Genomic DNA, 27,268 nt, shown 5'->3' on the forward strand with positions numbered 1-27,268 from the left:
TCCCCAGCCCTCCTGGAGACATCTTGGTCATCTTGTAAAGTTCTTTCCTGGATTCTATTAGAATACATTCCCTCTCTTTACAAATCTCTGAAAGTTCAATAATATTTTCAAAATCTAAGAGTTCACCTAAAAGGGATGTGGAATATCTGTGTGGATGTTGGTGCTTATGCTGGGACTGGCTGTTTGTATTCAACTGCATTAGAGGTTAATGCCTGGAGCAGGGGAATTTGTTTTGGGCGTTTTCTGCACAGGGAAATAAGGTGGAGAGAAATACCTCCTTCTCTCTGCTTCCCTGTCTCTTCTTTGGTGGTGACAAAGGGGTTGGAATATTCTTATTTCAGTATTACAGCTTTTTTCCTTTATCTGTTTACCTCAACTACTAAAGCAATTCTACCTTTCTTTCAGGCCAAAGAAGCCATCTTGGAAATGGACTCATTCTGTAAGTTTCCCCTCTTCTTGTCTCAGATGTCTGTTTCCTGCTTCATTCTTCCTGTCTGCTATGTCATTAGTACAAGCAGACAGTAAATATGTTACTACACTCCACCTGGAGAGGTTAAGTTCAGTATTAAGGGTCAGATCATTTTATCTGTTTGGGGGAATTTTACAGGATGGAAAAAGCAATAATAAACACAATGTGGAACCATCATCCCTTATAGCTGCTCCAAGTTCTGTATATCTTTGTCACTGTCTTGGTTTCTTTGTATGATGCAAATATTAAGTGGATTGTAAGTGAGTAAGATGGTGCTTGTTTGGTTCCTGTAAACCAGGAGGTAACATGGGCTGGCAGTATTTGTAGGACCCAGGCCATGTCAGATTGCCTTTCCCTTATGTGTTTTGCAGTCTGGTCACACGTACCAGATGTGTTTTCACAAACACCCATCTCCTCCTTGCAGATCCTCCTCACTTCAAATACAGTCCTGAGCGCTTGAAGAAGTCCTTATCATGCCAACAGTCTGAAGACATTCTTCAATGGATTCGGCCAGGACGCCGACAATCAGGTAAAGTGTATGGGAGGCTGGGGTATGGGGTTAAGCAACATTATAGGGAAGACATTGTTGCTGCTATGTCCTGGGGGTGAACATTGCAGGCCCTGCTGCTGAGAACTCTCTGCCAAGCAGCATTGGATGTGAAGACAGTTGTACAAAGATCCCTGGAAGGGTTAGATTAGAATTTTTTATGGTGGATCCTCCAGCAGCCTGTTTTGGATTGGGATGTTATTAGGCATTTGCATTTTGCTCTGCAGCTCAGTACAGCTGAGAGGCACATTTCTTCTGCCAAGATCCAATGACCTTTGGCACATCTCACATACAGAGCAGCTGAGGCGTATGGGTTTACTTATTTTGGACAGTTCTGTGGGAATTTTCCCTTGGTGATAGAATGCTCTTATCACCTTTGTTTCAGAGGCACATGATTGAGCAGTAGAGATGAGGTTACTAAAATGACTTGGTGCAAAGTGAAATTTTGGACCAAAGAAGAGAAAGGAGGGAGGAAAGACCTAGAGTCAGCGTGCAGATGACCTTCAGTGGTGGCAACAGGCATGAGCCTGAGAATGACTCAGAAATCTTTATGGTCTGTCAGCTTACGGTTTGCCTTGTCCAGCAGTGCTGCGTCATACGTCATTGTGCTAGCTCCAGAAGGTGTTCCTGCAGTCAGCTGGGAATTGGAATGGCCAGAAGTCCTTAGCATATGATGTGGGTGGTGTAGTATTAGTACTGTCCAGGGATTTATTAAACTTTGGAATTAGAATGTTTAAATCAAGATGACACAATATTTGTCTGCACAATACTGAAATGAAGGATAATCTGGTTCCCTGAGCAGTCTCTCTTCCACCTCTAAAAACAGGGACTGTAATTTGGCAGCTTGCATTTTCCAACATTGTGAAGAATTATCTTGATTCCTGTTTTGATTGGTTTGTTCTGCAAAACTAATATCCAGATTGAACATACATGGAAAACAGAAAGGGGAGGCTTTTGAATCAGGGCTGATTACTTTCCTTAGGAAGATGGTGATTCAGAAAATGTTAGGAAGTGGTGAACTGACCTGGGAAGCTGCAGGTCATATCTGTAACAAAGCCAGCCAGAAATGAAGGGATCCTGCTAGTAAGTTGCCTCATTTTTTAGAAATGGGATGCTTGGGCTAGTGCCCTTTAAGCTCCATTGGGGGTGGGGGGGATATGTAAAATTCCCACTTTTATGAGATACTTGTCATTCCTCCATAATATTTTGGCCAAGTTTCTGTCAAGACTCAAAGACCAGAATAGCTAGATAGCCTTTACTACATAAATGTTATATTTTGACTGTCATGTTTTCAGACAGCTTTGCAGGGCCTCAGGAAATGAGTATGTTTTACCTCCCACCCTTTTGACCGAAGCAGCTGCTAAGTTAAGTTACTGGGCCCTTATCCTCTCTGAATTGCTCCAGAGCTTAGTGTATTGGAAAACCTGCAAGTTAGTACAAGACTGGCCAAGCTGGTTCTGTTTTACTAACTGACTTTTGGATGTTGTAATTTCTGTTTAAATACGCATGAGTATCTAAGTTCCATTTAGGCCTACTCAGCTTTACCTGACCCAAAGTTGTGTGTAAGCCAGGCTTGGTTTTCTGTGCTCTGTTAAAGAGTGGAAAGGTCTTATGCATAGATTTTAATCCTTGATGGCTGCACCGGTGGTGAAGGATGCTGGCCCTTGCAGTTCTTCAGCACACAGGAGAGGGAGCAGAATTTTTATGATCATGGAAAAGAAGAATTGTAATTTATCACATTTCTAGCACGTTAAGGGGGGCTTAACATGGATTATTTTAAGAGTTACAAGCCCTGTTCAGCCATTACGTCTGCATAAAATCGGATCCACAGGAACCTGTTACTTTGCCTTGTCTCCGTATTCAGGCTGGAAGAGAAGTTTAAGATCTCAGGCGGCAGCAATGGTAGTTGTTGGGTTTTTATTGAAACACTTGCGGATGCTTCCTGTTGACTCTGGTTCCACCCCATCCTGAGCATGTAGGTTTCTAAATCATGTGGGGCACCTACATATGCATGTCAAACTCCCCATATGAGAACTCATCTTCAAATATATGGATGGCAGGGTTAAAGAGCCAGCAGAGAATGCAGGGATGAAGCCAGAAAATGTGGACCCATTCCTTCTGTCTCACAAGTCTAATCACATGAGAACTTAATGTGTGGATAGGACTGTTAAAATCTTGATTATCCACCACACTGAGAGTTTCAATAGGTTTATTGTGCAAAAACAATTCTAGATTAAAATTAAAGCCAAACCAGCTGTTTGGAAAAGAAATGTATAAGCAATCTACTCTTCCCATATTGTTCTCTGGTAGGTTTCCTATCAATGGGAGCTCCTTTTTACAGCTTTCACTTGGTGGAAATCAAGCGTTGCACAGGACGAAGGAGAACATAGCCGGGGTGTCGTTCCTCTGTTGAGTACTTGGCAAGCTTTAAAAGTCCTCCTAATATGGGGGATGTTTCAGCTAAAACCACTGGTGCTAACAGGGTATCTTATGTCCCATTCATAGAACCTTACTATGGCAAAAACAGTGCTGAGAAGCTCTTAGATGGACTCCACAGATCCACAGCTGCAGCAGGTCTTAAAGGTCGCAGAAAATCGGGTGCGAGCTACATTTAGTTTGGCAAGTGGGTCTGCAGTCAGGTGTTGTGGAATGGAAAGCAAATTACTGGAAAGCTTCTGAGCTGGGTCCAACACTGTCCTAGAGCAGTTTGTGGGCATATTCATGGCTGAACATGCCTCTCGGTCCCCACCAGCTGGTGAAGGTGGTTCTTACACAGAAGGTTATGTATCCACAGTACCTCACTGCAAATGAAGTGTCCCATACAGAACCTTACACTGTGAGAATTCCAGCTTTCTCTTTTCCGTTTTTTTTTTAATGAGCAATTCTAGTTCTTTTGGCTTTTAAAGAGATAAAGGAAACGTTTCTTAATATATCAGGAGCCTGAAGAAGCTAAACAATGCTTTGAGCAGCTAAGGAAGTAAAGCATGAGATTGCTGCCCAACGTTTTAGCCTTTCGTTTTCTCAGGCCTTGCCAGAAAAAAATGAAATCCTTTTAGAAACGGTCTTTTAACCAGAAGAATGATTCCCCCAGTACAAGGAACGATGATGGTAACCTTACTATGGGATCATCCACAGAGCCTCCTTGCCCTGATTCTGGGCTGGCCTGGGTACCAGTGCTTGAGGTTATACAGTATCTTCACACTGGAGCCAGCCTTCATCAAAGGGCCAGCTGCAGCGGGATCAAAGCAATCTGGCAGGAAACTAGTTATTTCCCATTGGAAAATAGAACAAGCCCTCCTGTATGTGGATATTGAAGCTGATGACCCTCAGGGCTCCAATTGCCCCCTTAAACGAATACCCCCTCCCACCTGGCCATGGGGTTCTGTATCTCATTGCACTTTGGCTGCCAGAGAGAACAGAACCAAAGGGCGCTCCTCTCCTCTCCAGGAGGAACGCTCATCCTGTGGAAGGTTCTCCACAACGTCAGTATTCCTACCAGTAACTTAGATGCTTACTAGATCCAGAGGCAGCAGTGGTACTTTCTAGCAGGCATGGCAGAGAGGGCAAGGATCATCTGGAGAAGGGCAGGGAGGGATCCCAGTTTGTGGCTGTGGGAGCAAGGTTCCCTTCCCTGCTCCTTGTTTGCTCCACAGCAGCAGCAAAACCTACAACCCCTGCCTTCACAGGAGGGCAGCAGCTTTGGCAGCCTCATTTTTGGGGTATGGGAAAGAGGCCACCATTAGGACGGTGGTTTTCCACTTCCCTACCGTCTCACAGGCAGGAGCTAGGTTTGTGGGGAGGAGCCTGTTGTTTTGCACTAGGTATTCTGACTGCGGGATAGGAGTGTGTTGCTTGAAGCTATTATTTTTGAGTGTGTGCACGTGCTCACATAGCACATAAGCCCTACGTTGCATTAAGAGTTCTAAAATGCTTTGACCACCTGCCCTTTGGTTCACTTGGTGCTGGTGACTTGTGAATAGCACAAATGAAGAGGACACAGTTGATGGTGTTGTCTGAGAGGCATGTTCCCTGCCACCTGCAGGAAACTGGTGTGGCTCTCCACTTGGGCGCTTTAGGTCGTTGCCTTCTGGGCAGGTGGAGGCTGTGGGCTAAGGCTGGTGCTGGTGCTTTCTTCCTCTGAAATGTCTTGGGTGTTCCTGTGCTCGACAGAGCTTCATTTCAGGGACTGATCTTGGAAATGTTGCTTTTATCACAGAGCCAACAAAACAGATCCTCAAGCAACTGAGCAACAAAGGTGAGGGAGTATTGCCTTTCCCTTCTTCTCCAGAACATGTAAATACAAGCCATTTCTCTATTGCTAGGCAAAGCAGTTAAGTAGGTGGTTTCTCTAGAATTTTGTCCCAGAATTGCTGTTTTACATAGTTCTGGCAGTCAGGGCCCATGCTTTAATTCTGAAGGATTCCTTGACCTCTAAAGGTTGGAGGAGGGCATGGCCAGAAACATGATGATGTGGGGAGGGCTGGGTGGGCCTGGATTTTCAGCCTGACTTTTCTGGGGGGGGAGAGGAGGGGTGTGCTGAGAAGATTGAAGAGACAAAATGGGTTTTGCCCTTATTTAACAGAAAGGAGAGGAGGAAATTGCACAGTTCAAAATTAGTGTTTTTGCTGCCAAATTTTGGCAACATTGTCTGGGAGTATTGTATTAGCTATAAGCAGATTGTGGAGTCAGGCACAGCCTGTGGGCTGCCTGCCCTCCTTTACCGAATCACTCATTTGCCATTTTTTCTCTCTCTAATGATGAGCCTCTCTCTAATGATCAAAGCGACTATGGTAATGTGCCTATGCAACTGCCTAAAAATAAATATATGTTTGTACATAAGAGTTGCTTATTGTTCATGTCTTCTGGTTCTATGTGGGGTCCCCCAAAATGGAGAAGGGAAACAGGGATCAAGCAGTAGGCCTGGATGCTGGATACATAACTGAGCAAGGAAATGAAACCCTACCTTTTGTTTAACTGCCTCCTCTTCCTTCTCTTTTCATGTGCTGCAAATCTTCAGTAGGACTAAAGGTAAGATTCTGAAATTTTGGAAAGGTGGGAAAACACCTCCCCTTAAAAGAATCAAAATTAATGGGTGCCTTGCAGTGAGCTCTCAGTCCCATAAAAATACTTCTTAAAGCTTAATCCAACTGCCAGTGGGAGGGCACTCACCCTTGCCCTAAGCCACATTCTCTAGCTCTTGAAGAAGTGGAACCATTGAGAAGAAGGGAAGATAAGTCCTGTTTTCACTGGCATCCCCTTGCTAAGACCTTTCTAAAGGGCACCCTTGCTTACCCCCACTCTGCATAGCATGCAGATAGTGATGGAGCCCTTCTGGAGTTTGGGGAACCTCCACAGATCCCCAACAGCTTACCCCAAGAGGAGGATCAGGAGACCCTTCCTCAGGAATCTCCAGAAGAGCTGGCTGAAAGTGATGGCAGCGAGAAGGAGACAGTGCTCGAGGAAGAGAATGAAGCAGAGGAAGAGGAGGAGGAAGAAGAAGAGGAGGAGGAAAGGCTGGTAGGAATGGAGCAGGTGTCAGACTTTGCAAGCTCCTTGATGGCAGTCCTCCATTGCTGGCACTATCGGGCCAACACCTTGCTTTTCTCCTGGGGCAGCACGGTGAGGTGCCTGTTCAATCCCCGCTGCATCTCCCTTGTGCATGTTGGCTTGGTGCATGGCTTAGGCTGCTTTCCCTGAAATCTTCTCTAATTAATTGGATCTGGACCAGGGTTGGTATAGTCCAGCTAGGCCCTGAAGGATTTCTCTAAAAGGGAAGCACTTGCATGTAGGGCTCTTAACTATTAAGTGTTGCTACCCAATTGACTTGGCACTTTATGCTCTCCCACACCGTCTAACTGGATTTGTGGCTTGATAACAAAACAGACTTGCTGGGTCTTACTTTCTTTGTTGCTGTTGAAAGTCCATTTTCTACGGTTTTTTTCCATGTCCCAGGAAGGTTCTGCTACATTAGTCACTTAGTAATGAGAAAAAGGTTATCTTTAAGTGGTCCCCTTGCCAAATCCTATTCCATATGCTTTTGGATCCTTCCTTGGATTCAGTACTGAATGCACATCTTACAAACCATTGATCAGCCTGCAGATTAAAAAAAAAAGTATTGAGCTGTACAGTATCTAAATGTTGTAGGATTTGAAACTGGCTACAAGAGACAATAAAGGCTGGTCTTGAATGAATGGCTGGCTACAAACTATTTTGTGCCTGGGCAGCAAGTCAACTGACATGCTACTGACATGTGTCTTCTCCTACTATTTGCTTGGCTTATTGCTATGTCCAATGGCTGGAATATTAGTCTTGGGTCTGTGTAGAAACTTTTGATCATTCTTGAACACATTTCAGTAGCTGGAGTACACTATCATTTCTTCCAGCTGCATACATGGGGAGGCTAAGTTGCACCAGAATGGTAATAGATAGTGAATGGGGATATTTGGCTGCTCTTGTCTGATTGTCTAGCACAAACAGTGATTCTCTTCTCAAAGCCACCCAGTCAGCCCTCTAAGAAGATCATTGATATTTTGGTTCAGGGCAAGGGCCACAAGACACAGGAAGGACTCAAACAAGACCACTCTTCCAGCATCAGAGAGAGGAACAGGATTGTGGAGACTGTATCATCTGTGCCAAAGGTAAGCAAATGCTGGCAGATAATGCAGCTCTGATCAAAGCCCAGCCTTATAACTATTTCTATCATTTGCATTATGTACAGCACCATACCCATCTAGTGGGCAATTAGTGTTGGCCACAAGGAATGCAGCATATAGCATGATTGACATTCAGATGAACCAAGTTGTAGATAAGTACATTTCAAGCCTGAAAATTCTGTATCTAAATAACAACCCTGAGTTTTAAAACAGTTGTGTGGTAGCTAAATATTCAGTTGTCATTGCAATCATTTTAATTCAGGTAATAATGAGAGAGCCAATTTGGTGTAGTAGTTAAGGCAACAGATTAGAAACCAGAAGACGGTGAGTTCTATCCTGTCTTAGGCACAAAGCCAGCTGGGTAGTCTTGGGCCAGTCACTCACTCTCAGTCCTAGGAAGCAGGCAGTGGCAAACCAGTTGGGAAAATCTTGCCAAGAAAACTGCAGGGACTAGTCCAGACAGTCACCAGGAGTCAACACTGACTTGAAGGCACAAATCATCATCATCCCCTCTCTCTTCATCTCTTCTCTTTGATGTGTTCCCAGGTTCGATCACCCATTGAGCTTGACAAGCTGTTAGACATTTCTTCCCATACAGAAGAGTGTCTAGAAGAGAATCCTCTGCAACCAGATCTAGAAGATCATCATGGCCTCCTGGATCAAGGTTCAGATAGCCTGGAGTCTGCTGAAAACATAGAAGAGCTGAAGCCACTGAGCAGTGAGGAGGAGGAGGAAGAGGATGGTCATGCACCCAGGTCCAGCAGCATCCTCCCCTTTTCTGTGCTAGATCAGGCCAGTATCATTGCAGAGCGCTTTGCCAGCAGCCTCTCCCGTCGCAACAGTTTGGTTCATGAGGAAGGAAAGGGCTACCTCACACCAAAGATGGCCAGCCGGAGCAGCAGCATTCTAAGCTTGGATGGGGACGAAAAGGCTGTGTGTTGCAACAATGGCACCACTGTGGACTCCCAGAGTTGCAGCCTCTTGCAAGAGTCCTCTGCTGAACCTGTCAGTGCTTGCAGCAGTGCAGTGCGGCCTGGTCTGGCTGAGCCTGACCATGCTTCTTGTCGACGGAAGGAGTCGATGCTGTCCCAGCAGGACCGGCTGCTACTGGACAAGATCAAGAGTTACTATGATTATGCTGAGCATCAGGATGCCAACTTCAGTGTCAGGCGGAGAGAGAGTCTCTCTTTCATCCCCAAAGGGCTGGTGAGAAATTCTGTTTTCCGGATAAATAGTCTTCCCCAGTCAGAGCCTGGCCAGGAGATGCTGAAGAGGAATAGACCGGGCCCCTTGGGCAGTAGTGTAGCAGGCTGGACAGGATCCTTGGTGCTTTCAAATAGGCCTGCTGTTGTACTCCACTCTCCCCATTTGGAGACAGCCAGTGAGGAAAATCCAGTGCCTATCACTGAAGCAGAGTTCAGGTCACCTAGTGAGATGATTAAAGTCTGGGAGGAGATGGAGCAACCAAGAAGCAAGCCCTGGAGCAGGACTGAAGACTGTAGGGGGCGCAAAGCAAATGGGGGCATTTCCCTGTGCCAGGCTGAGTCTTATCTGAGAGACAGGCTCAGCGGTCAGGAGAATGGCTTTGACCTTCGTGAGCCACTTCTTATCCTGGAGGATGAGGATCTTGGGGACATAGTGGAGGAGGAGCCGGTGGTGCCCTCTCCTGAGAACAAGTCCCCTGTGGAGTGGACTGTGCCATCCAGATTACCCTGGGAAGTAGCACAAGAGCTGGGGACTTGTGATCAAGATCAGAATTTCCCTCAGATGCACCCTAATATAATGCGGCTGGCTCACCTAACTGAGGCTGAGCTGACAGAGAAGGTGAAGAGCAAAGTCTACCAGCTGGCCCGCCAATACAGCCTTCGAATCAAGAGCCAAAAACCAACAATGCACAGGCGGCTTGCTGAAGTAGAGGAGGAGATGCAGAGAAATACCTTGACTGGCCAACAGGGAGCAGTTAAGAGAGACAAAGGTATGTGTGGCCTCGAAGACATTACGATGTCAGCTTTGTTGCTATTATCTTAATTACAGTAATACCTAGAAGCAAGGTTGTTGTGCAAATAGAGAACAGAAATTATTACTATTCATCTGTTCCACAGGCTTGCCTATTCTTACCTTAATAAAAGAAAGAAAAGACGTTTTGCTCATAAAGAAATGCTTTGCCTCTAAAAATTGCAGGCTCATCTCTTAGCTTATTCGTTTTATTATAATTTATCATTTTATTATTATTATTATTACTTTTATCATATCTTTTTGTTCTTAGTAGAATTCCAAGGTAGTTCACAATATTGAAATCCTACAATATAAAAACTTAACGTAGGGAACATTAGCACACTATAATAAGCAATCTCAGTTGGTTAACAAAATCTTTTCCATGGCAACAGTGTAGAGCTTTGCCATTGCCTTCTGTTGGGATGTCTTTTTGGCTTTCCAATCTAGCTTACAGCCCCAGGATGTCATGGTGGTTTCCCATCTAAGTACTAACCAAGTCCAACCCTGCTTGGCTTTTTGAGATCAGCCAAGCTCAGCTAGGAGCCACCACTTACAGTAGGTCAAACCAATAGCCTATTTAAAAGTCAAGTCTGTGAGAAGGGAATCAATGAGCTAAGATGCCACATTTGAGGAGGTCCAGCTCAGCATTCCATGGAGCTGTCCTTTTTCTGGCCACAGCATGAGGAGCAAGGTCTCTGATGATGCAGCAGGAGAATAGATTCATGAGGGAGAACCAGTCCAATATGCTGGTCTCAAACCATTTAGGACAATAACTTCCTGAATTCCCAGCCAGCAGGTTGCTTAAAATTCTGGAAGTTTTAATTAATTAGCTTGGTGGACATGGATTTGGAATGGCTCATTTGAAGTTTTGTGTATAATATATACCACCCTGAACTGAGCCCAGAAAGAAATTGTAGCCAGTGATGAAGCAAAACTGCAGTGAATGATCTGAAAAGCAAAACACTAGAAACATCTTTGGCACCTGCGTTGTGTGCTAAAATGAAGCTTCTAAATATCGTTTAAAATCCTCATAAGAGTGTATTATGGCATCCAATCTGGAAGAGTGTAATTCAGAAGTAGACAATCTGGTGCCCTCTAGATGTTTTGGATCAACTCCCATCAGTCCAGACAAGCATGGTACATGGAAAGAGAGAATGGAAATTCTCCAACTATCTACAGGCACAAGATTATCTACCTATGAACTAAAACATCTTTAAGAATGGCTAGATTTCCTTTCTCTTGGAAAGATATGGGGAATAGTGTGTTTACCAGCTCTAGGAAGAGAATGATGCCAAGTTCTCTCTGCAGGGCTTAGAATTATGTCATCTAGCTGAGGAAGGGAGAAGAGGTTTAAATTATAGTTCACTGTCTAAAGGCACACCACTTTTTGGAGTTCTCACAAGATGGACCACCAACCTAAGTCTGGAGAAATATACTTTTTACTTTGAGACTTACGTTGGTGGTCCATCTTGTGAGAACTCAGAAAGTTTGCCATCTTGCCACTTTCATTTCATTGAGAAATTAGTATTGACAAATGGGGCCGTGAATCTTAAGTGTATAAAAAGTGACAATTCCCAAATTAATGTCATGTTCAATAGATCTGTGATTTTTTTTTTTAATACGAGGAATAAGAAGTAGGTTAAAATGACTGTATCTAAGGGAAGAAAGCTCCCCACGGTCAATTTTTGCCAGGTAAAATTTGGCAGCTGGTCTGGCAGTGCTCTCAGATAAGTTCTCGCTCTAGTGCCTTTCCTGAGACAAATTCTATTTACTTTGTTACTTCCTTTGTTGCTTGTGTATTTCCATTATCATTGTCCCCCTCTTTGGGTTGATAGATAAGAGAGAAGGACCTGTTTCTACTTCCTGGACATGTTGCTCAGGCACAGCTCTAATTTTTCTCTTCTGGTGAGGAACAAAGGTCTCCTCCCCCTTCATGCAGTGACTTCTCAGAATCCTCCTTTTCGTCATATCATGGTGATACTGCAAGTCTTCCCTAATTCCCATCTGACCCTGCAAGCACTAATTTGCTTGTCACAGTTGTGACCAACCATCAACCCAACTCCCTCTTGGGTGAGTCAGAGGAAAGAGGAATTCCTCTAGTCCTCAGTAGACCTAGTCAGAGGAACTCCTCTTCTGCAGCTGTTTCATGGATTCAAGGAGTGATCTTAGAAGAGTTTTCCAGATTCTCACCTTCAGATTAAATTTCTGGGCTATTGTTTTGTCACCAGAGCACTTTTTCTCAGCTGTATTCAACAGCTATCTGCCATCTACTCCCCATAATGTCACAAGTCCTAACTTTATGTAGGATAGTCCTACGAAGTTATAGATACTGTATGTGTCCTGTATCTCAGTGATCAATGGAGACATTTATTTATTTATTTATTCTATTTTATATCCTGCCTTTATTATTTTTATAAATAACTCAAGGTGGCGACCATACCTAATACTCGTTCCTCCTCCTATTTTCCCCACAACAACCACCCTGTGAGGTGAGCTGGGCTGAGAGAGAGGGACTGGCCCAAGGTCAGCCAGCCAGCTTTCATGCCTAAGGTGGGACTAGAACTCACAGCCTCCTGATTTCTAGCCCAGCACCTTAACCACTAGATCAAACTCAGCTTAAGATTTCTTCTCAAAGAGCAAAGAAGAAAGAACTACTTGAAATCTAATTCCCACCATTAGTATGTGTTCTATTTTCAGTAGCTTCTAATAAATCTCTGTTAAATGAATTAGAGATGTTGGCTGAGTCACTCTTCAGCGACAAAGTATCCATTCCACTTTTGTCGTTCCTTGTTCCCTTAATTGATGTAACTGGAATAGCATCAAGTTTTCCTACTTTAGATAGAAATGAATTATTATGTTTTCAGAGGAAACCAAGTAAGGCTAAGTTTCTGAGTTCCATTTAGGTTTTTGAAATAGTATCAAGAGAGGTCCCAGCGGGGTGAGAAGATGGATCTTTCTGTCTTGAATGTTTGGGATATTATGACCAGCGCATTGCCGCTCTCGACATCCAAGTTTATAGAGCCACAGGTTCTCTGTTCATCTCTTCCTGTGAACATGTGATTTGTGGGTGCAGAGTTGCCGTTAACTAGGCAAAAGTGTTAGGTTGTGGGAGAAAGAGTAAGCTTCCCAATTCCATCCAGTGGGTTGGTTCAGTGAGTTTCCTACCTGCACCAACACTGCCTTATTCTTATTCTTTTCTTTTTTTGCGTAGGCCAAAAGAAGTCTACCTTGTCTCCCCCCAACTATGAACAAATTGTGCTTCAGGAGGCCAGCTCCCTGGGCCTGCTTTCCTCTTCCTCAACATGTCAGAAGTCTCCCAAGCGCTTCTCTTTCAGCTCCAGCTCCATCAGCCCCCAACTGTCCTCCCCCACCAGCACCTGCACCCTCTCCCACAGTCCACTCAGCCCCATCACGACTGAGAAGTTCAGCTGGCCCGACGTGCGTGAGCTAAGGTCCAGGTATTCCTGTCAGGTGGCGGTTGAGAAGTGCAGGCCCCCACTAGTCAACAGAAGTTGCTCAGCACCTGAGAAAATGGTAGATGATGGTAAGATGCAGGCAGGATTCCAGCGCTCAAAGGGGCTTGCAAAAACAGATGTAAAAGGCCAGCAATGGGAGAAACAGAGCTGCAGGAGAAAGGCCTCTCTTGATTCCATCCCCCAGGAACTTGTTTGTGACACTCAAAAGGAATTGTGTCTCACAGCAGAGACCTCTTTGGAGAACCACCAGCATATGTTTGTCATGGAGAAGGTGCCCAAGGGGACTAATAAAGCTGATGAAAGAGAACCACAGATTCACTCCCCTTCAGCCCAGGAGAAGCTTTCTCTCAAAGCGCTGGTGGAGCGGTACAAGTCTTATCAGGACTCGGAGGAATATCACAGGCATGAGGATGATGCTCAGGAAGTGTGGTGGGAGAAAACAGCTGGAAGCCAGCACAACCTGGTAAAAAATCTAAGGGAAAAATTTCAGACCCTTAATTCTACCAGCTGAACACCTGCATCTCTTGCTCCCATGCCTTTAAGTTCTCACATCCCCATCTCTTTTTCATGGTTTACCACTCAGAACCCTCTTTGCCTGTTGTTTCTCATCCTGCTTGAAATTTCTGGGAAGTTGCAACTGCCTTCAAGAAGCCGAGGACTGCTTTTTTAAAAAAATGCTCTCTTTAAACATCTGTGGACTTGAACCTGGATCTGACTTGCTGCTGACACTCTACCTGGCAGCATTATTGGGCAGAACTCTTAATACATCTAGAAAAATCAGGGAGCTTCCAGTCAAGAGCAGAGACAATACAGATCAATCACCCTTTGGGCATGTCCCTCCCTTCAGGAACAGGCATATTTGGGAATCCTTGCTTTATCAAGCCAGAGCAAGATGAACATTGCTCAGTCTCCTAGGAAAATAAGTTATTATTCTAAGTCCTTGTTTTTAAAAGAATGTAATTTTACTATGGCTTTGGTTGATTCCAGGCCTCCCAGCCTGAGAACATTCAACCTAATACTGTTTGTGTACATATTTGAATCTGTATGCACTGTGCAATAACCACTTTTGACCAGCGAATACAGCTTTGACCTCTTCACTGTTGGGGGAGGGATATAATTGGGGAAGATTGCAATAACTGATTCTTGTACCACATTTCCTATGCAGAAAAATACTACAAAGTTGATTGGCAACTTTTGAAGTCAGTGACCTCTCCAAGATCAGACCAAGGACTGACACTGGTGTATTAATCCATTGGGGTTCTAGGACATTTCAAGTCATATTACTTCACTTTAGCCCATCTTCCTAGCATAATTTGTCTTTAATTAAAGTACCTTTTGAACAAAGAAATCCTACGGGGTAAAAGTTCCCTTCCCATTCCAACTTGAAGGAAATAAATGGTAACCACTCCAGGACTAACATGTTTTCCTCCCATTTCCAAGGCAGGTTGGCAGTTTGCATCCTACAGATCCACAGCCTCTGTCAGAACACCTTTTTTTTCCCTTTGTCATTGGAGCACTGTTGTTTGAGGAGCACTGGTTGTGGGTCTCTTGCAACCTGGTGGTGGAAACAAGGTTGTCTCTCTCTCTTGAAGCACAGACTTCTTTGCCCTTGGAAATCTAACCAGTCTTTTAGCCCTTGGAATGCCCTTCTCAGTATCAGAGGAATCTAAGGTGCAGTTAGATTACTTTGGCCAAGGGCAAATGCTGCTTGAGAGATGCAGCACAACTGATGCCTACTATGATAGCACCATACACCGAGTTGATGGAACCACCAGATTCTGAAGGGGATGACATGACCCTGAGTGTGTCAGTGGGTTTTCTATCACCTGTAGAAAACATCTAACCTTTACGCTGAAGGTATATCTTCACCACAGAAAGCACTATGACATTCATGTACCACAAAACATCTCAACTTTGTAAGGTATGTCAGTATCCTTTATATTTAAATTGAAATAGTGGATCACTTAAGCATGCGGCTTAGCTGGCTCCAGTAGGAACTTCTCCTGTAATGGTTTAGGAAGATAAATTATGCACACACACCCCAAAAATTACAGAGCCAGGAAAAGCTTATTTGTTCATTTATTAGAAAAAAAATGTTAAATTGCTTCTGAAGCACATTCTGAAGCTTTAGCTCTTTTCTCTGGACAGTGGAAGCACATTGGAAGCAGGCAGAACATGATGCCTAGCTGTGAGAAGAGGATTAACTCTGGCCCCCAGATCCTGTAGGAGAGGCCTTGGGCTGCTTCAGCTCTTGACGCTCTGAGGTGTGGGTGTTCTGGGCCTGGTCACGTGACATTCCCTTCTAACATGCGCTACCTTGCATTAGTGAGATTGTGGAGAGCAGTTTAACAAAGAGGGAAGAGCCCAGACGGGATTAGGCTGCGAATCGCCAGGCAGCAAATGGATCCTATGGGATGATGCCAATGCTTTTGGTCTGTAATAGGTAAGAGCACATTGCTGCGAGAGACAGTCAACTCTACCCAATGCCTAAAAGCTGAGATCGCATTTGTAATGGATCCAGAAGCCCAGCTGATGACAGATTAAAGAAACGGGATGGAAGAAAATGCACCTAAGGAATACAGCCACTTTCTCTAAGGTAGTACAGTGCAGGGCAGTGGTCCTCATTAAGCAGGAATAGGTTCAAAGAGTATTTTAGTCATGTTTTTATTTCAGTTATCTGAAAATGGGCAGTGTACTACAAGTTTAAATCCAGGAGTGACAGGTGAAAATGTCCTCCAAGAAAGCAAGAGAGGGGCTTGCTATACAGGTTCCCACTGAGTGCTAAAATGTACAACAAAAAGGCATTTAAACAAAATGTTCAATTAAAAACTGTTTGGTGGCTTTTGCAAAAGAATCAATTAAGCACATGCCAATTTTCATGTGCTTTAAGATACTTTGAATGTAAAAACAATTTTGCTGAATCCATAGTACTCCTTTCCTGTTGCCTAAGAGCAGCTTTACACAAGGTAAAAAAAAAAACTGTAGTGAAATTACTACCTCATGCCTCCTTTCTTTGGCTTAACTTGATCTGTGCTCTAATAAAAATGTGCTGATTAGTATACCTTCTTTCCTATAAGCATAGATTGGAAGAACAGAGAAGAACCCCTTCTTCCTGTGCCCTGATATGGATTAAGATCAAGGGTGCTCTTAATCTAGAAGTGACTAGGAATAAGCAGACTTGAAACCTCCTTGGCCAGAAGTGGCCAAACCACAAATAACACTGCGCAATCTAATAAGCCCATTTGCTCATAATGACTTGTTTATTTGACCCACAAACCCAAACTTTATGAGGCCTTACACTACGTTAGGTAGCCTTCATACCGTAAATTAATAACTTTCTGTGCCTCCTACTCTTAAACATATGCTGGGAGAAAGTTGGCAGTGATGCTTCAGAATAGTTTTGGGAAGGAAAATCCACAACGCAGATCATTATAGTACTACTTTTTAAAAATTAGTTGCACTAACATGTCAAATGTTGTAGTATGAAGCTGCCTGTTGCGCTAGTAAAAGAGTATATCACCTACCCATTACAATCCAGGCAATTTGGAAGAGCACAGCCTTTTAAGATGCAACAAAATGAACAGAAGAATCTAAAACCTTGGTTCTGCAGACCTCTATCCACACTAACTGCGATTTTTATTAAGCAAAGAGCACCTTTTTAGCTGTAAAACTCCCAGCAGTGTCTTGACTTACAGCATCCTTTCAAGTAAGAAAAACCCAGACCTTTCTGTGCATGATGCTTATTGAATTTGCTCACTCCAGGAGCAATAATTATGAGATGCCCCTAGGTTAAGGCACTTTTAGAATGGTATAATGTCATCCCAAACCAAAAATATTAAGTTTAATGAGCCCTAGGGGTTGGATGTTGAAGAGAGAATTGAAGAATGGAAGTCTGGCTTTCTTCATAAGAACTGAAATCCCCATCAATAGCATACTTGGCAAGAGGCCACCGCAGGAACATCAGTCCCACAGGCCTCTTAATCTCATGTGTAGCTGGGTCTCCAAGGTGTTCCAATAAGCAATTCAGCTGCGATGCTCTTTGCCCTTTGCACTGAATTTGCGCCTCGGGTCAGGGGCTTGTGACACTTCATAAAGGAGGGCCAGGAGTGTATATTCTAAAGAGCCATTCACAAACATACCACAACAGACGTTGCTGCAGAAGAGAGAAGCTGGGGCAAGCGCATGCTCAGCACAACATGTTCCGCAAGGGAACAACAGAAGAACCATTTGCTTCTGGCGAGCTGAGCCAATACAGATGTTTTTAGAAAGCTTGTGGGCAGGCATGGCACCTGCACTCTAGTCGCAAAGTGTGTGTACTTCGCCATAAAGAATGGGATTAATAAAAATCTCACTAAGTAACATGGAGCATAATCCAGCAAAAGTTGGTTGCAAGTTAGGCCCACTGAGCTCTCTCAGTCTGGCTAGTGGGAGAAATGCCTTAGTCATATTAGCTGGATTGTGCTCGTTGTGTTGTGTAGCAAGTGAATATGATTTATTTCCTGTATTTCTACAAACATCTCAATTCCAAACAATGTAGTGCATAAGTTTGAATATAGGTAATTTCATTTTCTGGTTGTACTCTGCATCCACTATAACCACCAGGGATTTTGCCTGCAGTTTATTGGCGGTAGACTGAACCCTTGGGCTGAAAGAATACTGTGCTTTATGACATGAATGTGTGTAGTTAGATAGCAGCTCTCCACAGAGAGAAGCATTTGGCCTCCTGAAACCGCCTTCTGACAATCTAGCAAGAGTGCCGAAATAAGCCAGGAGCTGGATGAAGGCACGCTGCCTTTGTTCTTCAGAGAGAGAGAGAGAATAATTCAATTATTATTTCTAAATTCTATGTGATGATTCTATGCTAATAGGAGATGGAGAAATCAGCTTACAGGAACCTGAGCTTTTGGTAGTGATCTGGAGATACAAAGAAAGGGAAACTGCTTCAAGATGGTACACTTTTTTCATTGTTGTTTTGACTTGCTGGCTCTCTGTTCCACTCCTTTTCTCTGTAACGTTCCTGAGAATCCACAAGGCATCGTTCTCTTAAATTGCACTTTTCTGGAGAGAGGTCCATTTGGTCAGCCAGCCTTGCTGAATTTTACCATCTCAGTCACCCATCCAAGAATATGCCTCTCCCAGCTCTGCTCTGGAGAACATTGCTTGTCCTGAAGCAAGGAGCGGCTTTCTTCCCTGAAATGTTGGCTTCATGCCATCTGGGGAGATGTGGTGAAAAATGAAAAGGAGGAAGTGAGACCTGTGTGGGGAACAGTGCTGGGTGGTGCCAGGAGTGCCCAAGGATACCCGTGCATGCAGATTTTCACTATGCGCCTTAGCACATAGGCATCTGACTGGAGCAAGTTGCTACTTCTTTTTGGGAAAGAAGCTGAATCTCTTCTCTTTATCCTTCTTGGTCAGGCTCACATCTGTGGTGGTGATGGGAGGCAGAGGGAGACTCTGAGCCTTGGATTTAATGCTTTGGGAGTCAATTATTGCTGTGCTGAATCCCAGTAGCCAGGTGTGCATCTCATCCTGTTAAACAGGGACAGAACAAAAACAAAAAAACAACCTAAATAAGCCAAAAAACAGGCTCACCCGTTTCAGTTGCAAGATGCTGTAACCAGCAAAAATGCTGCCACCTGAAGAATCAAAAATGGACTTCAGAATAAGAAATTACGAATTTGTATTTAATACAGTGATTCCAATTTCCGCACAAACAGTCCAAACACATTGTAAAGTTGTTAACGTTCCCCTAATGGGCTGGAATAGCGGAAATGAAGGAAGCAAAACATTACAATTGAACAAATTAGCCAAGGAACTGGATGCAATGAGAATGATTGACTGACCTATATAACGCACAGGGCAATCCCATGCACACTTACCTAGGAGTAAGTCCCCTTGAAATCCTACTTCATAAGACCTACTTCTGAGTGAGTGTCTGTGTTCAGATACAAAAATATCTGCTCATTCAACCTGCTCTTGAATCTCTGCCTGAAGAAAGAGATTCTTCCTGCTTCCCTTTTATTGGAAATCAAGCCTCAAAGGCATTTTTATAAATCTACGTGGTTTTATGTTCTTCCTGTACTGGTGCAGCTCCACAGATTTTGAAGAAGCTATCCGAGTGTTCTTTAAATAGAAAAGTAGGCTAAACATATTTGGAGTAAATGAATACATGCATTCTCTATTACCCAAAGCTTCAGTGAGGAGGGAGCGCTGGAGAGTTGGCCATGTTTCCTATCATCTATTTATCTACCAATGAAAAGGGGGAGCCCGTGGGAAGAAAGGCACAGAATCAGTAACAGATCTAACACACTGTCTTCAAAAAGCAACACCACTCAGGTGAGTGCTCTCTTTTCCAGAGCTGTACCTTGATAACCAGCTCCAATCATTCAGAAGTCTCTTTTTTCCTTTCAGAAGAAAATGTAAGCCTATTTTGGCTCCTTCCTATTCAAGTAAGTGTGTCCGACTGGCTTTGACACACTCGGTGTTAATTGTTCAGGCATGCCAAAGCATTTGAGTAGCAAAGTGACAGTGATGACCCTTAATCATGCTAAATAGTACACATTTCAATATCTGATAAAAATATTCAAACACTTACCTCATCTTTGCCATGGAAAAGCCATTCACTCCCATTGCTGAGTCTGCAAAATATAAGAATCTGAAAATAACTACAGGATACATCTTTTGGGGGTCACATGATTTTTGCACTTCAAGGGACAGCTTGTGGGTCGGAGAATATAAATATACAACACCACATTGTTTAACAAAGCTTTAGGGTCTTGGAAGGTACCAAAATATCTAGTTCAGTTTCCCCGGTTTTAAAGGCAGCAGCAATCCTTTGTCTTTCCTCAAGAGAGGCACTTCTTCTGGCAAAGTTGTATAAACTCTGGCTGCAGCAGCAGCAGCATTACGTGGACAAAATGCGGCAGAACAATCTTTCCAAAATGGCCGAGCAGGAAATAAAATGGCAAACGTGGCTCAGCATAAGCAAGGGTAAAAGGATCCAAAATGGGCGAAATTTCCTCATTTGATATAAAGGCTGATGAAGGTAGAGGAAAAAGGGATCTTGAGAAGATGTTGACCCCAGGGTGAAAAGGAGATGTTGGGATCTTTGAGAAAGGGATTAAAAAATAACTTTTGCATATCATTAACCCCTTTTTATACATCTATGGAGTGACCACATTTGGAATACTGTATATAATTCTGATCATGGCACCCCATAACAAATATTTATGAGTTGAAAAACATGCAGGAAAGGACAGTCAGGATTATTTGGTTGCAACTCTGTAGAGAAAGATTATAACATTTGGCTATTTTTTTAATTAATGAAAATGGAAGTATGCATTGTTGCAGAGAGGACAAAGAAGAAGAATTTTTTGTTCTTCTCATAAGAACAAAAAGAATCCAGTAAAGCCAATGGTGGAAGATTATATAGGATAGCCAAGAGGAAGTTCTTGATATATCACATATGCTATGGAATCTGCTACCATATAATGTATGATAATTAATTTAAATGGATTTAAAATGAGGTTAGACATATGAATGGAGCTTAAGGTTATGATTGTCTACCAGACATTATGGTTAGATGCTGCTTCCAGGATTGAAGGACATATCCAGTAAGATCTGATCAGCAGAAAAAAATTGTTATCCTCCTATCCAGCTTCTAATTGCCCATGTGGGGAACAGAACCTTGGATTAGACAGGCCTTTGGTCAGTTCCAGTGAAGACTTTTTTTCTTTTAGCACAACACTTACATTTTATTGCTTATGAGTAAACTTTCTCCAGAAATCAGGAATGTCAGAATATCTTTCATTCAAAGGCAGCTACCGGCGTAGTGTAAATAGTATCTTCTCCCCGATAAACTCTTTTTATTCACAAGGAACAAAATGAATAAAATAAAAGACTACCTTACCTCAACTTGAAGACATGTTTCTTCTTCTTGTAATCTGCAGCTACTTCACAGAGGGCATTCTTCAGCCGGAAAGGCTCCTCTCCATGGTAAGGCACACCTAAAGCCAAGCTCTTGGCATCCTTATAGAAGGTCAGCTCACTGTTCCTGAGCACACAGTATAATGTATTCCAGGACCTAGCACAAAGTAAGAAACATGCCTTATCATGGGAGAACCAGAGTAAGTTAAAAAACCAACTTTAAAATCAGCAGGGAATAAGCTTCATTGCCTCCAATTGGACTGACTTCTGATGAAACATGGGGCAGGTTTACACTACATGATTCCCACTTGTCTATATCCAGTAGTCAAATATATACAGTTGTTTTATTCTTTCCTAGCTGATTTTTTAAATAAGGCAGTGGGGTTGATCTTAGTTTATATATAAAACTGAATAGTTCTGAGAAAAGCATTATGAAAAGTATTCAGACCTGCTTATTTATTTTTTAAAATGTTATCTATTAAATAAAACAGATTATCAGCTTGGCCAACATTTGAGATTATTTAAGCAGACTGATCAATGAGTTTAACAAAACAACCTTTATGGCCTTTTTTAGCTGATGGCTGAATCTGTTAGGGTAGAGGCCTGGAGGTTTCAAACCTTCTGTCCCAACAGCCCTGGCTGGGGAATTCTGTGAGTTGAAGTCCACATATCTTAAGGTTGCTAAGGTTGAGAAACACTGCCTCTGGGTCTTCACACCCTAACTCCACCTCCTGCTTTTGGGTACTGCATTGGTAGTTTCTGCTGCCACCAACTATTTTCTAAAGGGCAACTCACCTAGCATCAACCGCCTAGCCCTTTTGTGCTGCCTTATGGGCAATTAAAAGGTCAATATGTAAAACAAATAATGAAATAATTTCTATAATGTCAGCTCTTGGCCATATGGCACAGGGGAGTGGTGACTAGAGCATTCAGTTGTTCTCCTCACCTCTGGGAGATAGACCAATCTCAAAGGAGATAAGCAAAATCAAACTTTATTTTAAAAAAAGATCATGTAAAATGTAAAAATATTTTTGTAATTTTAAGTATTAAAATGCAAACATTCAGTGTGAGAGAAGATAAATTACAGACTGCCCAAATCACAATATAGCTGGAAGTTTAATTAAAAAGAGAAAAAAAATCTAAAAGAAAATCCAATGCTCTAGTCAGATCAAAGATAGTAATGATCTGCTACAAATAAAACATTCTCTCTGGAGAGATACTAGAGACAGACAGATAGACAGAGTGTTCAAATATTATTAGAGATCATAATTATATTATAAAGAAAGGTTATTATATTTGAACCCAATCTGAAATATGGAATAATGGCTATAATTATACCAGCTCGCTAATTTATATAGAGAAATCAGAGTACAGGACAATGAGATTTAAGAACCACACAGAAATTAAAATCTAATGCCAGTTCCTGGCTAAAAATTTCCTCTAAATGTTTAGAAAGAAAGAAAGAAAAGGCTCCTAAAAAAGACGTTTTGCTTGTTTTAATTACCTGGACTTTCCCCAGATTCCTGGAAATTCCACTTTGAACAGAGGCTGTTAAAGAGAAGGTAAACCCTCTTTTCCAGCCTCAGTCCATACACTTCTGCCCTTTGTTTTAAAAGGACCAAACTTTTATTATCTCCAGCAGACAGGGATATCTGTGTACGTGACAGAAAGCCATTTGTATTTGTAGAGATGTGTATTGTAACTGAGCCAGAGATATGTATTGTTAGTAAGCCTGCAGTCTGACAGGCGCTGGAAAGCAGGCTCTATTCAGTGTATCTTTGTAATTATTTTTTCTCCAGAAAGCCTGAGATGAAACCTTGACACCTACAGATATTGGACAGTGTGGTTCCCTCTGGCAAAAGTTACAACAGCATAAACCACTTAATTTCACCAGTTTGCCAAAATTTGGATTTAGAAGAGAGATAGACTTTACCTACTGCTGAACTAAAAAAGTCTCCAGCCACCCTTGATTCAGCAAAAAGTGTTATCCCATTGCCAATCCCTATCCTGCCTTTGCTGCCTCTGTTTCAAGTCACTATAGCTATCTCTAAGGCAATGGGTGAGAAGATCTGACAGATTGTACATATCTTGAGGCTGCCCTTCAATGATGTCCAAATAAGGTGGGGAAATGTTACTTCAACACCAGTACAATTTTAAGCTGGTGCTCTCATGGGTTGAGGATGAGATGAAGATCATGGGGACACTGGAGAAAAAAGATGTTTATGCCATAATTAGCTGCAAGTGGGGAAAGGCCCATTGTGTTTCTGGGTAGAGTTAAGTGAAATTGAAAGAGAGCTTGGAGGGGCAGCTGAAGAGTTGCAGATAATGCTTTCTAAGAACCTGATACAAATCTAGTGATTTTCTGCCAATTATAAAAGGATAATTTTGCTTCTAATCTATCTGTTTGTAAACAAAACAAATCCAAGATATGCTGGTGCATCTTAAGTTACCAGCACTTCTCATCTAGAGAAAACAACTATGTATCATAGACCTATTACCTCTCACAGCTTGGTAAAATGAAGACCGTATGCTTAATAAAAGCCATTTTTAAACACATTTCTCAGCAGAAAAACCTGAATGATTAGCTATGGACAATAAATGTGAGAGTAGAAAATCAATTTTTAAAAAGCTGTATTTATGGAAAGAGAAACTCATTCTTGTATGCAGTATTTAAGTTTGAGTAAAGGAGGATAAATATATGTAATTAAACAGTCTACATCTCAGCTGAAAAACAAAACCTTTTATATTTGCTGGCAGAAGAGGTTGTGAATCGTAACTGCATTTGGGGAGAAAGAAGGGCCGTGACAGAACAATGCACAGACAGATTCTATGATATAAATTGCCCCATTTAGTGTTCAGGAAGATCAATAATATCAATAACCTTTGTGAGACATTGAATGATGTTGGTGAGGAGTGAAGCTGAATCTAAGCAGTCACACAGTTAAGTATTTTGGCTTTCAGAACATTTTTGTGGGGTTAATATGCTTAACAGGTTTTACATTTTTTAGAAAATTACAGCCTGTGGCTTTACTTGCCGATGACATAGTAAAAATGCCTCACTGCCTCACTGCCATCTCTCGACTATGACATAGCAATATGTTCAGTTGGTAAATCTAGATGTTGCATGGGTTTTTGAGAATGGTGGGAGGTGCCGCATCTTCTGGAGTCGCTTCCCAGTGCAAAGATGCCTATATCTTGCCTTTCTGGTTGGCAGCTGTGACCTACGGAATTCTGGCACCACTAAACTTCTTCAGCGCAGCTGCCTTAATCCACAAAGTCATAGTGGGGAAAATTCCATCCATATCATACTCTTTTCACTACTCTTTTTTTCTAAAGCAATCAGGAAACATGGGTGTTTCTGTTCCTACACAGCTACTGATCTCTCCTACAACTCAAGCTTCTCAGATATACAGTATTCCCATCTGCAAATTTAATGATATTGGTGCTGTGACTTATAAATATTTATCCTTTGTCCTAAATTGCTGCGAATTCATAGGAGCTGGCACTTTCTGCAGAAAACAGTGAGAGATCAGAGAGAGCAATATGGAAGTTCTTCCACTATGTGGTTTAAAAACAGAAGCCATACGACAATTATCCATACCTGTTTGAAGCCCTCTTATTAGGTGCCTCTAGGTCATGCTTCCGCCCCAGATAACCCTCAAGTTGTACACTGTGAGATCTATCCATCTGTGCTGGAAGGGTCGCGGTCTCATCGATCTCACTCACAGGGGTCTGGACCACTTTAAAAAGAGATTCCTTCATGGAAGTTTCTTCGGTGTCCATGTTGAACTCCGTCTCAGGCAGTTTGTCTTCAGACAGCTCTTCTGGTGCTATTTCATGACCTGTCTCGTCTTCTTGCACCTGCTGTAAACATGAAGATGAGAGAAAGTTGAAGTAAAAGCAGGAGCAGTACAGTATGATGCTGGGATTAGGGGTTAGGGAAGGTCTATGCCATTCCACTGAAGAAGCTAATTCTTCTTCACATTATCCAAAATAGGTTGAGATGATAGTGCTCCTCCTCAGAGAGCAAAGGATAGACATATTTTGGAAAGTTCCCTCCTTTGCCCAAACTCCATGCATATGAAAAACTAGTCCAAAAATGAGAACTGTTTAAGATTGCTCTCTCCTTAGGATGCTGGACTACGATATGCTGGATTTTAAGTTAGGGTAGAAGCACTTAAAATGTACTCCGTTCCTGAAGCACTCCTTTAGTACTACAAGGCTTTTTCTCATTTTTTTTCAGATACCGTGAAAACCAAAGCATCTCAGCTCTTTCTTGCAGTCCTTGAGTAATGTGAGAAGTCTTACTGTGCTTGAGGAGGCAAGCTTGCGGCTCCTCCGTACAGCAGCATTGTTGCTGTCAGGTTGGGTCCCCATTTGCATCTAAATGTCACAGCAGAACAAAGAGGTTGCTTAGGTATGTTCCTATGTCCCCATGACACTGTCTCCATCTTATTCTTGCCCATGAGTGAGAGAGGCTTAGGTTCCTCTTAGATATTCTGATGTTAAGCCATCCACAACTTCCAGTAGCTTGAAGATTTGTAAAATCTGATCAATCAGGTAACTCCTAGGATGGGAACGGCTGGTACCAATATATTGGTCACTTCAGATTGGTGCAGCCTGTCTCCTCTCCTTGTGTCCAAGACACAATGCTCTGCTGCCATTTTTGTTTCTTCCTCTGATGGAAAGAGCTGGGCACAGCAGCTGGTATTGCTGCAAGCAGCAGCTCCCTGCAGCCAACCGAACAGCTGATTGGTGGGCGTCTTCATGCTTAACTCATCTGAAACAAGCTCCTGCATGCTAAAGTAGGAGAGCCATCTCCTGGAGAACCCTGCAGCTGATGCACAGCTGCTCTGAAAGAACTTTGTTTTCTATGCTCCCCTCCCCCCAGTTGTTTAGTGGGCTTTTCTGGAGTGTGGCTTTATGTGATGTCATAGAAGATTGTGGTGGTTTTCCCCCACCCACCCCCCAGCAGTTATCTGTGAATTTCAGGGGGTTACAGCATCTTTACATTGGGGCCACAGATGTGGAGATCAGTTGCTGCAAAGTGTAGTTGCTTTTGCAGATTAGCCTGAAGATTAGCTGCCAACTAGGAGGGGCTATTTGCCTAATGAGGTTACCTGCCCATGTCCCCATCAGCCTTCTGTGGTTGGTTGGTTGGTTTCTGCTGGAAGGACAGAGGCATACATTTGTACATTTGAGAGTTTTTGTGTGAAAACAAGAAGTGATTCGTTTACATGAAAGTGCATGGTATGTGCAGCTAGCTGATCAGTGAATGTTACAAATGTGATACCTTATTTTATAGGCAGTTAATCTAATTCATTTGATACTTTTTTTTTAATCTTGGGCTGACATTTTTTCCACGGCGTACACGCACAAACACACATAGTTTATATGCAGGTATATGTATGTTACATGCACATATTCAGGAAGGCTGGATTCCCAGAAGTGGTTTAATCTACAGTTGGCAACACTAGATCGACAAAATGAGGAAACTGGGCATTGCACACGTTTCTGTCTGTACTTATTTTTCTTTTGTCTGCCCTTCCTTTTCAGGGGAATCATCTTAAATTCATAGTCTTTTCCTTCTCAGGTAAATCCAGCTGAAACTCTGAAAGACAGATTAAAGTTCTATAAAGTTAACACTAGACCACTATCGCTTGCATGTAGAAAAAAAAGATCCTGCACTTAAAAGCCGAGCAAAAGTTAGGTGAGGGACCTCATATGCTAATTCTCTACACTGGTTATTCTAATGGCACAATCATATGATTGCACTACCTACATTGCAAAGTCATACAATACATGCAATCTGTACCACATGTTTTTTTCTGACTAGAGGTTAATTGTACGGATCAGACATGCTATCCCAGTTCTTTGGATCCCCAAATTCCAATTGTTCTAAATAGTTATTTTGCAAAGTCTGTAAAGCCAATGGGAATGGAACTGAACCACTTTAAGGTAGTTCAAACACTTGGCTTCCTAAACTCATTGTAATGCTGGGACAAAATAGGTTCAGCATGTAGCAAAAATAGAGAATTCTTGTTTAGAAACAAGATGGCCCAGAATCTACTCTGCTTGCTATTGGTTAAAAAATGCTTTAGTGAAGATCCTTAGTGATAAGGAACATCCATACCACCAAGCTAAAATATGGTGAGCTAGTGGATAGCTCAAGGAGTTGTGTGCACTTAGCAAATATAGGTAA

At 42.6% G+C, this 27,268-nt stretch overlaps 2 protein-coding genes across 10 annotated transcripts in view; one reads left to right on the forward strand and one right to left on the reverse strand.

Annotated features, from left to right (window-relative positions):
- Window positions 1–14,218, forward strand: part of PLEKHG3 (pleckstrin homology and RhoGEF domain containing G3) — a 67,534-nt gene extending 53,316 nt beyond the window's left edge. For 4 of the 6 annotated variants that reach the window (XM_063288987.1, XM_063288984.1, XM_063288983.1 and 1 more), the window contains 7 exons: window positions 406–439; window positions 894–998; window positions 5,233–5,279; window positions 6,324–6,635; window positions 7,556–7,654; window positions 8,216–9,644; window positions 12,876–14,218. In XM_063288987.1, coding sequence (XP_063145057.1) covers window positions 406–439; window positions 894–998; window positions 5,233–5,279; window positions 6,324–6,635; window positions 7,556–7,654; window positions 8,216–9,644; window positions 12,876–13,651 — 2,802 coding nt within the window. In that variant the 3' untranslated portion in view covers window positions 13,652–14,218. The remainder of the gene's footprint in view (window positions 1–405; window positions 440–893; window positions 999–5,232; window positions 5,280–6,323; window positions 6,636–7,555; window positions 7,655–8,215; window positions 9,645–12,875) is intronic. The other 2 variants (XM_063288985.1, XM_063288986.1) reach the window with 2 other exon arrangements.
- The window catches only part of SPTB (spectrin beta, erythrocytic), a 225,100-nt gene that overhangs the window by 87,169 nt on the left and 110,663 nt on the right, over window positions 1–27,268 (reverse strand). For 3 of the 4 annotated variants that reach the window (XM_063288976.1, XM_063288978.1, XM_063288977.1), the window contains 4 exons: window positions 24,668–24,930; window positions 21,050–21,223; window positions 19,736–19,778; window positions 15,204–18,669 (listed from right to left, as the gene is read on the reverse strand). In XM_063288976.1, the coding sequence (XP_063145046.1) occupies window positions 18,502–18,669; window positions 19,736–19,778; window positions 21,050–21,223; window positions 24,668–24,930 (648 nt within the window). In that variant the 3' untranslated portion in view covers window positions 15,204–18,501. Of the gene's footprint in view, window positions 1–15,203; window positions 18,670–19,735; window positions 19,779–21,049; window positions 21,224–24,667; window positions 24,931–27,268 lie in introns of those variants that run through there. The other variant, XR_010066841.1, reaches the window with a different exon arrangement.

The sequence above is a fragment of the Candoia aspera genome, chromosome 1 (genome assembly GCF_035149785.1).
Source record: "Candoia aspera isolate rCanAsp1 chromosome 1, rCanAsp1.hap2, whole genome shotgun sequence".
Classification (NCBI taxonomy): Eukaryota; Metazoa; Chordata; class Lepidosauria; order Squamata; family Boidae; genus Candoia; species Candoia aspera.